The sequence below is a fragment of the Eucyclogobius newberryi genome, unplaced genomic scaffold (genome assembly GCF_026437365.1).
Source record: "Eucyclogobius newberryi isolate DKJ021-1_F unplaced genomic scaffold, fEucNew1.0.hap1 SCAF_18, whole genome shotgun sequence".
Classification (NCBI taxonomy): Eukaryota; Metazoa; Chordata; class Actinopteri; order Gobiiformes; family Gobiidae; genus Eucyclogobius; species Eucyclogobius newberryi.
The window spans coordinates 5,484,934-5,497,611 of NW_027315812.1; the positions used below are offsets into that span (position 1 = coordinate 5,484,934).

A 12,678-nucleotide genomic window follows, 5' to 3' on the forward strand; every position below is an offset into this window, starting at 1 on the left:
AAAACAAAAAACATTTTTAAGATGCCAGAGAGATATCTTTGGAACATCCTTCTGTCGCTGCAGGAAAAAGACCATCACAAAATGCGCCGACGATCAAGGACACAACATTAAACAAACAGAAAAATGTTAAATTTTAAAAAATCACATTTGGACTGAATTTGACCGACTTTGAGCTGACTTTATGTTCCTTCATTTGCTTTGGACTTATTCTTTCTTTTTCATTTTATTTATTTTGATCTCTTGTGTTCCGTCTGGTCTTGTCCCGTTTCTTGAAATTCCAAAAATAAAGACTAAACAAATAAAGACATAGATTAGGTCAGTCCAGTCCTTGACACACACTTTGCATTAATGAACCTGTGATTGACATTTTTCCCGCCGTTTTTCCCGCACTGCCGTCGCTTCTCGTCAAACGAACCAAACGAAGCCTTCTCCGAACGCCTCCCGTCTGCTCCCGCCCCCCGCCCATCACCCGAGCCCAGATCCCCGGCTGCTTACACTCTCATTCCGCATTGATTCTGTGGCTAATCGATGCGAGCTAATGTATTTTTCTAAGTATATCTCTGTTAGCGTACTAGCGGCACCGCGCCAGCCTCGCTCGCTTGAAACCCCCGCGATCACGATCCTTTTAGCGTCTGAGCAGGCAAAACGTCACGCGGCCAACAAAAAAACCACAAACGCTATCGGTTTTCGCTGGGATTCTATTTCTGAACGCGGCTAGCAGATGTTAGCCCGCGCGAGCTCCCGAATGGCGCCTCGCGGGGCCGAGCGTTGCCTCATTACACTTTGGAGGAACTTAATTGAGTAGAAATATTTAATGGCAACGCGGTTTAAATATAGACGCGCAAAACAATGGGATGAAACCGTCGCTAATTTGATGTCAACTGCGAGAAGTCTTGAGCGGCCCCGGCGTAACGTGCTAACTTGATTTGCATGTTTATTCTTCACATACGGCAATATTTGTACATTTCTGACGATAACTCTCGGGAAACGCAATCATCACAGTCGACGGCAGCTAATAATACTCGTACTTTCCGTGCTTTTGACGGAGCTGCCGTGTTTTTATCGACTGTTCTCTGACGACGCGCGGGTAATTAGCCGGCGACGCTAGGAAACGTTTCAAAAGGACGTCGTGTTTTTTACAGTTTCGAAACACCAAGAGCAGAAATTGCTCTTGTACCTAGATTAATTTCATGCAGTAATGTAAATCCTCATTAGCATTTAAGTGGTTTGTAGGTCTGCAACAAGTTAATTAGTTATAGAAATGGCTTTAATTATCGTGAACTGGTCAATACGCTGACGCCAAAACGAGCCACGAGCGAAGACAAAGGGCTATACAACTCAGACGGAGCAAAAATCACACAAAAATGACAGAGAAATGTGTAAATCTTGATGAAAACGCCCTTTCGTCTGTAATGTTCTCCACCAGGACGTCCTCCCATGGATTAAGTTCAGTCAAAATTGCGTATTCACTGGCCATTCGTGTTCTAAACAAATAATCTATTAATTGTAAGATTAATGGTTGGACTAATCAAGTACTAAAACCGAACATAATCGTTAGCTGCAGCTCTGCGGGTTTCTTTCCGTCGTCAAACGTGTGATTTTTGTCTTTCGGATGAAGATGAACCGCTGATTGTAAACCAGAACTCTAGTGCCTTCTGTGATGAAACAGTCATCGTTTTCCCGCTTCTGCCGTTCTCGTATTTAAAACTGTTGCGGCGCGACAATTTTCCCCTTCACGAGACAGTTTTTCTCATCTTAAATCATGACAAAAACCTCCCTCTTCCTCTCTCTTCCTCTCTGTTCCTCTCTCCCTCTCTCTCTTTCCCTCTTCCTCTTTGTTCAGTTCATCTCTTCCCCGCTCATCCTCTCTTCCCCGCTCTTCCTCTCTCTTCCTGTCCCTTCCTCTCTCTTTCCCTCTCTTCCTCTCTGTTCAGTTCCTCTCTTCCTCTTTCTTCCTCTCTCTTCCTCTCTCTTCCTCTCTCTTCCCCTCTCTTCCCCTTTCTTCCTCTTTCTTCCTCTTTCTTCCTCTTTCTTCCTCTCTCTTCCCCTCTCTTCCCCTCTCATCCCCTCTCTTCCTCTCTCTTCCCCTATCGTCCTCTTTCTTCCTCTCTCTTCCTCTCTCTTCCTCTCTCTTCCCCTCTCTTCCCCTCTCATCCCCTCTCTTCCTCTCTCTTCCCCTCTCTTCCCCTCTCTTCCCCTCTCATCCCCTCTCTTCCCCTCTCTTCCTCTCTCTTCCCCTCTCTTCCTCTCTTCCCCTCTCTTCCCCTCTCTTCCTCTCTCTTCCCCTCTCATCCCCTCTCTTCCTCTCTCTTCCTCTCTCTTCCTCTCTCTTCCCCTATCGTCCTCTTTCTTCCTCTCTCTTCCTCTCTCTTCCCCTCTCTTCCCCTCTCTTCCCCTCTCTTCCCCTCTCTTCCCCTCTCTTCCTCTCTCTTCCTCTCTCTTCCCCTATCATCCTCTCTCTTCCCCTCTCTTCCCCTCTCTTCCCCTCTCTTCCCCTCTCTTCCTCTCTCTTCCTCTCTCTTCCCCTCTCTTCCCCTCTCTTCCCCTCTCTTCCCCTCTCTTCCCCTCTCTTCCTCTCTCTTCCTCTCTCTTCCCCTCTCTTCCCCTCTCTTCCCCTATCGTCCTCTCTCTTCCCCTCTCTTCCTCTCTCTTCCTCTCTCTTCCCCTCTCTTCCCCTCTCTTCCTCTCTCTTCCCCTATCGTCCTCTCTCTTCCCCTCTCTTCCTCTCTCTTCCTCTCTCTTTCCCTCTCTTCCCCTCTCATCCCCTCTCTTCCCCTCTCTTCCTCTCTCTTCCCCTATCGTCCTCTTTCTTCCTCTCTCTTCCTCTCTCTTCCTTTCTCTTCCTCCATCTTCCTCCATCTTCCTCTCTTCCCCTCTCTTCCTCTCCCTTCCTCTCTCATCCCCTCTCTTCCCCTCTCTTCCTCTTTGTTCAGTTCATCTCTTCCTCTCTCTTCCTCTCTCTTCTTCCTCTCATAATAAACCCATCACTCTTAAACGAGTCGCTGAAAACAGTCCACAGCAGTGCCGCCGCTCCGACCTGTTTACGTCGCAGGTCAGCGGTTGCCACGGCGCCCTCCTGCCCTCAGATAAGTACATTTGTCTCTCCATTTCCCCCCCTCCGTCACTCATTCTCCCATCTCTCACTCTCCCACTCTCCGTTCTCACTCTCTCCTCACTACTTGGCCGTTTGTCCAACATTTCAGCTTCAGTTCCTTTCTCGCTCAACACAAACGTCTCTTGACAAACGTCTCTTGCTTTGCCGTACGTTTCTGAAGATAATCACTGGGTTTGGAGATCTGCTGCAAATTAATCCTCAAATGTGTTTTTTGTTTCTTATTTGTTAAGCCTTCTTCAGCTTCTACAACTGCAAACACCAGATATTAAATGTTACGACACGGAAATGTCAGTTAAACAAGTCGATCGTTCAAGGTTTCCAACGTAAAATTCAACTTAAAGTCACATTAGACTTAAACATGATTGTTTTTAACATTTTACCAAACATTTGGCCTGTTTTCCTCCAATTTGGCCATTTTGGTGACGTCACTTCCTGGTTTGACGTGGCCATTAAAGCGCCCCCTACAGGTCAAACGACTCATTGAACTAAGATCCAGAAGAATTACGCAGAGAATTATAGAAATTGTATTCACAGAAAAGTATTTTTTTAGGTTTATATTATCTTTTAGGAAATGGTACACACAGGGCCAATTTTTATTTGACAAATAAAAATGTATGCATGGATTTATTTTGTTGAATTATTTTTTATAGTGTCAAAAAAGCTGTTTTTTGTTTATAAATTCTGCATAAACTTTGTCTGGAATGAGTGTCCCTGCTGTGATGTCACTTCCTGTCATTTTCTCCACAAATACCAGCTCGATTGGTGTAAAACTATTATTTACAACAGGTATAAACACAACAAATAAAGTCAGAATTAGAAAATGGTAAAAACCTGTCATAGACCCTTTAATCATGATGGTTCACAGTTCCATGTTCTGTCTCTCGTTGTGGTTCCCTGGAGCCTGAAGCTTCACTAAAGGCTTCATAACCTTTTCCAGACTGAAAGATCTACATTTTTTCTCATTTGTTTTTGAATTTCTTTGGAGCTCAGCACGATGTCGAGCTTTTGAGGATCGTTTCACTTTGTCAGGTCCTAGTTATGGGACTGAGAACAGGTGCTGTGATCTGGGCGTGGCTAGAGATGGTGATCAGACCTGGGCGTGGCTAGAGATGGTGATCAGACCTGGGCGTGGCTAGAGATGGTGATCAGACCTGGGCGTGGCTAGAGATGGTGATCAGACCTGGGCGTGGCTAGAGATGGTGATCAGACCTGGGCGTGGCTAGAGATGGTGATCAGACCTGGGCGTGGCTAGAGATGGTGATCAGACCTGGGGAACTGAACTCAGGTGTGATAAACCACCGTCAAGTAAAAAATGAATAAAATAAAATAAATAAAATAAAATAATGTATATATATATATATATTATTATTATTCTTTAGAAACAAAAAAGATAAAAATAGTAATATTAACAAAAATATTAACAACAAGCAGGACGAGGGAGAAAAGGAATACAATTAGAAAATAAGTGGCATCAAATGAAGCGTTACATTAAGTTAAGTTATGTTTTACCACTAATACTTTTTTCACACAGGTTTGGATTTGGTTTTCCTTTCATAATAAGGGGTTGTCTTTTTAAAAAGTTAAATTAGTTTGACGAGCTGAAACATTTGAGTGTGACATGAAAGGTACAAACACTTTTTATTGTGTTATTAAATGCTTGTTGAAACGGTCATAAAAAAGTGCGAGTTTCATGCAAATCGTCTCTGCGCTTTTTGATGACATCACAGCGTGATGGCTCCGCTTCCTGTCGTTTTCCACTTGTCCCCGTCGGACTTTCTTCCCGAACCGCCGCTCGACTAAAACTACGACAACTGCTTTTCACGGGGTCGATCTCGCCACCGTCCATCTCGCCACCGTCCATCTCGCCACCGTAACGACCGCAATCGCCGCCGGAGACGATGATGGAGCGCGGCGCCTCTGAAGCGTTTGAAAGATTACAGAACACGTGTAATCAGATGTAGCGTTGTTACCGTGGTTGTTATGACGATGATGAACTGTGAGAGAGGATTTGAATGGGCTTAATCCTCTGCACCTTCATTTGAGCAATTATGTCCAGTTTATCGTTTATAATCCGCAATCCATCCCTCCCTCCCCCTCTAAACCCCTCCCCCCCTCTCTCTGAAATCCCTCCCATTCTACGCTTTCCTCCTCCTTTTTCCTTCATCCCTCTCTCCTCTTTCTCTCCAAAAATCTCTTCCTCCCTCTTCCCTCTCTCCATCTCTCCTCCCTCTCTCCTCCCTCCCCTCTCTCTCTCCTATCTCCTCCCTCTCTCCCTCTCTCTCCTCCCTCCCTCCCTCTCTCCTCCCTCCCTCCCTCCCTCCCTCCCTCCCCTCTCTCTCCTATCTCCTCCCTCTCTCCCTCTCTCTCCTCCCTCTCTCCCTATCTCTCTCCTCCCTCTCTCTCTCTCTCCTCCCTCCCTCCTCCCTCTCTCCTCCATCTCTCCCTCTCCTCCCTCTCTCCTCCCCTCTCCTCCCTCTCTCTCCTCCCTCCTTCTCCTCCCTCTCTCCTCCCTCTCTCTCCTCCCTCTCTCTCCTCCCTCCCTCCTCCCTCTCTCTCCTCCCTCTCTCCTCCCTCTCTCCTCCCCCCTCCCTCCCCCGTCCCTCTCTCTCCTCCCTCCCTCTCTCTCCTCCCCCCTCCCCCCCTCCCCCACAGACATGTGTTTAAACCTGGCTAAAGCGACCTAAAGCCCCTCCCACAGCGGCCTGGTCCGGCCTGGTCTGGTTTGGGAGGATTACCTCAGATTCATGACCTTGTTTCTCATGCTGGGATCAGTGTCATTATCATAAACACAGCAGCGGCTCTTTTGGACGAAGCTTTAGAAACGACGTGGAGCAGTTTATGTTCCGTGAGTCTTCTGAAAACCACTGAATGTCCCACGTGTTTAAATGTAAATAAAGGCGTGGCTGTGGGACTTCAGCGGTGGAGACGATGATGGAGACGATGATGGAGACGATGGTGGAGAAGATGATGGAGACGATGATGGAGACGATGGTGGAGACAATGATGGAGACGATGATGGAGACGATGATGGAGACGATGATGGGGACGATGATGGGTACGATGATGGAGATAATGATGGAGACGATGATGGAGACGATGATGGAGACGATGATGGAGACGATGATGGGGACGATGATGGAGACAATGATGGAGACGATGATGGAGACGATGATGGAGACGATGATGGAGACGATGGTGGAGAAGATGATGGAGACAATGATGGAGACGATGATGGAGACAATGATGGAGACGATGATGGAGACGATGGTGGAGAAGATGATGGAGACAATGAAGGATACGATGATGGAGACGATGATGGAGACGATGATGGAGACGATGATGGAGACGATGATGGGGACGATGGTGGAGACGATGATGGAGACGATGATGGAGACGATGATGGGGACGATGGTGGAGACGGTGATGGAGAGGATGGTGGAGACGATGATGGAGACGATGATGGGGACGATGGTGGAGACGATGATGGAGACGATGATGGAGACGATAATGAAGACGGTGATGGAAACGATGATGGAGACGATGGTGGAGAGGATGGCGGAGACGATGATGGAGACGATGATGGAGACGATGATGGAGACGATGATGGAGACGATGATGGAGACAATGATGGAGACGATGATGGAGACGATGGTGGAGACGGTGATGGAGACGATGGTGGAGACGATGGTGGAGACGATGGTGGAGACGGTGATGGAGACGATGGTGGAGACGATGGTGGAGACGATGATGGGGACGATGATGGAGACGATGGTGGAGACGATGGTGGAGACGGTGATGGAGACGATGGTGGATACGATGGTGGAGACGATGATGGAGACGATGATGGAGACGATGATGGAGACGATGGTGGATACGATGGTGGAGACGATGATGGAGACGATGATGGAGACGATGATGGGGACGATGATGGAGACGATGATGAAAAGGAAGAGTCGACGTTTATAAAAAGGAAAAACTGACTTTGACTCTGAAGTTAAACATGGAAACGCTCTGCTCCGGTTCTGATGGTGAAGCTGGACTAAACCAGGACTAAACCAGGACTAAACGGGACAAAACCAGGACAAAACCAGGACTAGAACCAGACCAAACCAGGACTAGAACCAGGACTAAACCAGTTCTAAACCAGGACTAGAACCGGATAAAACCAGGACTAAACCAGGACAAAACCAGGACTAAACCAGGTCTAAACCAGGACTAAACCAGGTCTAAACCAGGACTAAACCAGTTCTAAACCAGGACTAGAACCGGATAAAACCAGGACTAAACCAGGACAAAACCAGTACTAGAACCGGACCAAATCTGGCACAAGCTTTCTTCACTTTCTGGTGTCAGGCTTATGCAATTGACGAATGACTTTTTTAAATTACGTTTTACTTCCTGTATCTGTACTTTTACTTAAAGGACAAATATTATGCATTATTTCTATTGTTATACAGCATTTAAACATCTCATGTTTTAGAACTAAAAGAACCTTCAATAAAAAAACAAAGGAGTTCCATGTCTCTGGCTTTTCCCACACGAGGATCAAAGCTTAGCGCTCCATCTACTGGCAGCAGAGGGAACTTACATATGTGAGAGAGAGAAAAAGAAACACTGGCTTGTTTCTGCCTTGTTAATGAAGCTACGCAGTTGTACTGATCGTGATTAAACGGGAGAAATGCTCAGATTCATGGAGTTAAAAACAGCAGAAGATTCTCAGAGCCGCATCACAGGTAGAATATGACATCACAGATCGAGGAGATTCAGAACGGAGTGTGAGGCTCGGAGGGGAGAGGACTTTGTGTGAATGAGTTTGTGACGAGGAAGAGAGCGAGAACAGGGTTAAAGGAGAAGTCAGTGCGTAATACGTGTCCTTTAAGAGAACCGCGTAGAACGTGGTGTCGTGAACGCCGCTCACCGATCTCGCTCATCTCGGGCACTCGGGCGTAGTACGGGTTCTTGGTGAAGCGCGGCTCGTTGTCGTTGATGTCGTGGATCTTGATGATGAACTCGGACTGGCCCTCCAGGGCGATGTTGGTGAAGCGGTTGACGGCCTTGGCGTGCAGGATGTAGTAGGCCTTCTCCTCGCGGTCCAGGCGTTTGGTGGCGTGGATGTCGCCGGACTTCTCGTCGATTCTGAACAGCGTCCCGGCGCCCTCTCCCGTCAGCACGTAGCGCACGCTGCCGTCGCCGCGGTCGCCGTCCGAGTGCAGCTGAGGAAGAGGGAAAGAAAGTGAGTTCAATGTGTTTTTGAACATGTAAAGACTTGAGGCGAGGCGCTGCAGGGGAATAGGAAAAAATCTTAAATATAAAGATATAAATGTGAAAGTTCTGTTGTCGTTTACTCACATAAACGTTTTTCATCATGTCATGTTTTCATATAAAAATACTGCAATTTATGTGTAAAAACTGCCAAAATGTCATGGCTCTCGCCTTCCCGCACGTCCATGTTTTCGGCTGCGTTTTGCGTCACCAACGACGCTCAGTAATTCACCGTTGATGATTGTGTAGTTTGCGACTCAAATAGTTGTTTGTCCTGACAAATTGCAAGATCGTGCTGAACGCAGACCTGAGCAGGGAGAAAGGGAGAGAGAGCCTCGGTGACCCGGCTGCACCCCCTCCTCCCTGTACCTCCATCACCTAGCAACAGAGACGCGTTAGCTAACGCTAATTAGCGTTAGCATTAATATTAGCAATTTACTTTTGCAAATACTGAAAAAAGTGCAAGATGTAAAAATATCAAAAGCAACAGCAGCAATAAGACGGTGAAAGAGTCAAAGGAAACGCGTCAAAAATCCTGATATTATCAGGATTTTTGACGTGTTTCCTTTGACTCTTTCACTTTCACATTATGGAAAAATATATGGGAATAAAAGAACATTTAGTGTCTGCTTTATGACAAAAGCAGACAATGACAGAGGATTTCAGATTTCTCATTTAGTTTTTGAGTAAACAATATCTGACTGAAAATGTGTGTGAAAATTCAGATTTCGCCTCATTTTTTAGATTTTAAACTGTAAAAAAATCAGACTTGGAATTAGACGTCAACACATCCTTCAGTGCGATCTGTCAGAATATTGTTCAGTCCAATATTGTACAGTTTGGTGTCTGTAGGAGCCACTTTAAGGCCTTTATGTGGGCGCAAAAAATCTTGAATTGAGTCGTGTCGAGAGAGAAAACTGACCAGTCTCACATTAAAGAAGACAAGATTTTTTTTTATAACTAAATCAAAGTTATTAAATGTAGTTAGAGCTGCATCTCATGGTTATTTTAGTGTTCGTTTTGCTCATTGAGACTTTTGAACAACATTTTGAACCAAATATGGCGACTTCATTCATAAAGAACGTGTTTTATTGATGAAAAACTAAAATTGTTGATTATTTTTTGACCTTTTAGTGCGACTGTCTCAATAGTTCCTCATGATTAGTCGATTGATCGTTGCCGACCTGTTGTAGTTATGCTGGTAAATGAAAGTGGGCTAAAAATGGCCTAAAAATACAACCAAATAAACACTAAAAAGACTTATTCCGAGTGGCAGCGTGTAACTTATGCTGTTTTGAATCCAAACACTGAAAAGGTTAAATGTACAAGTCATTTTCAACACATTGTTTCAACTTTATCAGTTCTGTCGCTTTGAATTGACTCATTTCACTTTTAATATTATTTACTCAAATTCACTTTTAGACAAAGCCGCGCCCTCCTCATTTGCATAAAACAAACAGAAAGGCTTGAAATCCTGATCTATTTGAACTGACAGAAGATCAGTGGAAAGTGCAAAGCAAATGGAGTTCAGAGCGTTTCAGCCTCAACCAGACGTGACGCGACTTCAAAGTCACGTCTCTCATCTTTGTTTTAGTTCTGCTTTAGTCCTGCTTTAGTCCTGCTTTAGTCCTGGTTTAGTCCTGGTTTAGTCCTGGTTTAGACCTGCTTTAGTCCTGCTTTAGTCCTGCTTTAGTCCTGGTTTAGTCCTGGTTTAGTCCTGGTTTAGTCCTGGTTTAGTCCTGGTTTAGTCCTGGTTTAGACCTGCTTTAGTCCTGCTTTAGTCCTGCTTTAGTCCTGGTTTAGTCCTGGTTTAGTCCTGGTTTAGTCCTGGTTTAGACCTGGTTTAGACCTGGTTTAGTCCTGGTTTAGACCTGGTTTAGACCTGGTTTAGTCCTGGTTTAGTCCTGGTTTAGTCCTGGTTTAGTCCTGGTTTAGACCTGGTTTAGTCCTGGTTTAGACCTGGTTTACACCTGGTTTAGTCCTGGTTTAGTCCTGGTTTAGTCCTGGTTTAGACCTGGTTTAGACCTGGTTTAGTCCTGGTTTAGTCCTGGTTTAGTCCTGGTTTAGTCCTGGTTTAGACCTGGTTTACACCTGGTTTAGTCCTGGTTTAGTCCTGGTTTAGTCCTGGTTTAGTCCTGGTTTAGTCCTGGTTTAGACCTGGTTTACACCTGGTTTAGTCCTGGTTTAGTCCTGGTTTAGTCCTGGTTTAGTCCTGGTTTAGTCCTGGTTTAGTCCTGGTTTAGACCTGGTTTAGTCCTGGTTTAGTCCTGGTTTAGTCCTTGTTTAGTCCTGGTTTAGTCCAGTTTTATCCTTATTCAATGGATTCGATCTTAAACTTTTCCCTCTCGTTTTCCTCTTTCTCTCGTGACTTTGTCCTTCTTTTACTTTCTTTTTCCCGCTCGTACAATCAGACACAAACAAACCGAAACGTTTCCTCGACGTTTCAAAAAACACGACAGAAACGAGACGAGGATCAGACGTTCGGCCGGCGCTGCACTTCAGAACAGGAAGTCGATCACTTCAGAACAGGAAGTCAATCACTTCAGAACAGGAAGTCGATCACTTCAGAACAGGAAGTCGATGAAACCGCTGTCGATTGTGATCTGCTCAACAGTGATCAATCATCGTCACGCCAGAACAAAGGCACGACACGTCTCCTTTAACGTCTCCTTTAATGTCTCCTTTAACGTCTCCTTTAATGTCTCCTTTACTGTCTCCTTTAATGTCTCCTTTAATGTATAAATAAAGAAACATCGTCTTTAAAGTGTGACACGCACCAGTGGTGATGGAAAAGCTCTGGCAGTGGGAATAGTGGGAATAATGGGAATGATTAATGCAGGAGTCAGAAGAGGCGGAGCCGACACTTTCAGCCGCACCTCAGATAAAATCTGGGACAACGGTGTAAAGAAGGTGCTAGACCAGAGCCGGGACGAGAGCTGGGACGAGAGCCGGGACGAGGGCCGGGACGAGAGCCGGGACGAGGGCCGGGACGAGGGCCGGGACGAGGGCCGGGACGAGGGCCGGGACGAGGGCCGGGACGAGAGCCGGGACGAGAGCCGGGACGAGGGCCGGGACGAGGGCCGGGACGAGGGCCGGGACGAGAGCCGGGACGAGAGCCGGGACGAGGGCCGGGACGAGGGCCGGGACGAGAGCCGGGACGAGGGCCGGGACGAGGGCCGGGACGAGGGCCGGGACGAGGGCCGGGACGAGAGCCGGGACGAGGGCCGGGACGAGGGCCGGGACGAGGGCCGGGACGAGGGCCGGGACGAGAGCCGGGACGAGGTCCGGGACGAGAGCCGGGACGAGGGCCGGGACGAGAGCCGGGACGAGGACTAGACCAGGTCTAAACCAGGTCTAAACCAGGACTAAACCAGGACTAAACCAGGTCCAAACCAGGTCTAAACCAGGACTAAACCAGGTCTAAACCAGGACTAAACCAGGTCCAAACCAGGTCTAAACCAGGACTAAACCAGGTCTAAACCAGGACTAAACCAGGACTAAACCAGGACTAAACCAGGTCTAAACCAGGACTAAACCAGGACTAAACCAGGACTAAACCAGGACTAAACCAGGACTAAACCAGGACTAAACCAGGACTAAACCAGGACTAAACCAGGTCAACATCTTTCCTGACAAACTCAAGACTAAAGGATTTTATAAAAAGTATAAAATGTTTTGTTTGACTAAAAATAAAGAAAAGATCAACATTTTCTCACTTGAAATGAGAAAACAAAAAGTTCCAAATCTTGAATTAAGAAAAATACATTTTATCTGCACATTTTAGTCTTAGACAGTCAAAATATACTATTTAAGCCATTTTGAAAAACTTCTTGCTATTTTGCTTAAGATTGTCATTTCCCAGTGTAATTTCTTTTCATTGTTTTGTTTTTCATTTTTGAAAAATGAAAACCAAAGATATTAAAGTGTAAGACGAGCGGAGACAGTGAGCGTCTCAATCCTGAGCAGGACTGAGCAGCGCTGAGCGAGTGAGCAGAGCTGAGCAGCGCTGAGCGAGTGAGCAGAGCTGAGCGAGTGAGCAGCGGCTGAAACGCTCAGCAGACACGTCTGAACACTGAGCTGTTTCTCACATGCTAAAGCTCCGAGTGTCGTAAAAGAGCCATGAATTAGTCAAACGCAGCCTCTGCAAAGCTCATTAAAGAGTCATGAGGGAGAGTCGCTCCCGTGAGCCGCCGTCGTCCACGGCAACGAGTAAAACCTACGACTGCCCGACCAGAGAGTCGTGTTTATGGAGACGAGAGTCCAGAAAGAACTTTATCAGTCGTTATCGATTAGGAAAAGAC

General features: G+C 46.4%; 1 protein-coding gene across 1 annotated transcript in view; it reads right to left on the reverse strand.

The window, feature by feature from the left end:
* LOC140364317 (cadherin-6-like) overlaps nt 1–12,678 on the reverse strand; it is an 87,942-nt gene that overhangs the window by 52,423 nt on the left and 22,841 nt on the right. The window contains exon 2 of the mRNA XM_072450414.1: nt 8,034–8,328. Within this exon, the coding sequence (XP_072306515.1) occupies nt 8,034–8,328 (295 nt within the window). The remainder of the gene's footprint in view (nt 1–8,033; nt 8,329–12,678) is intronic.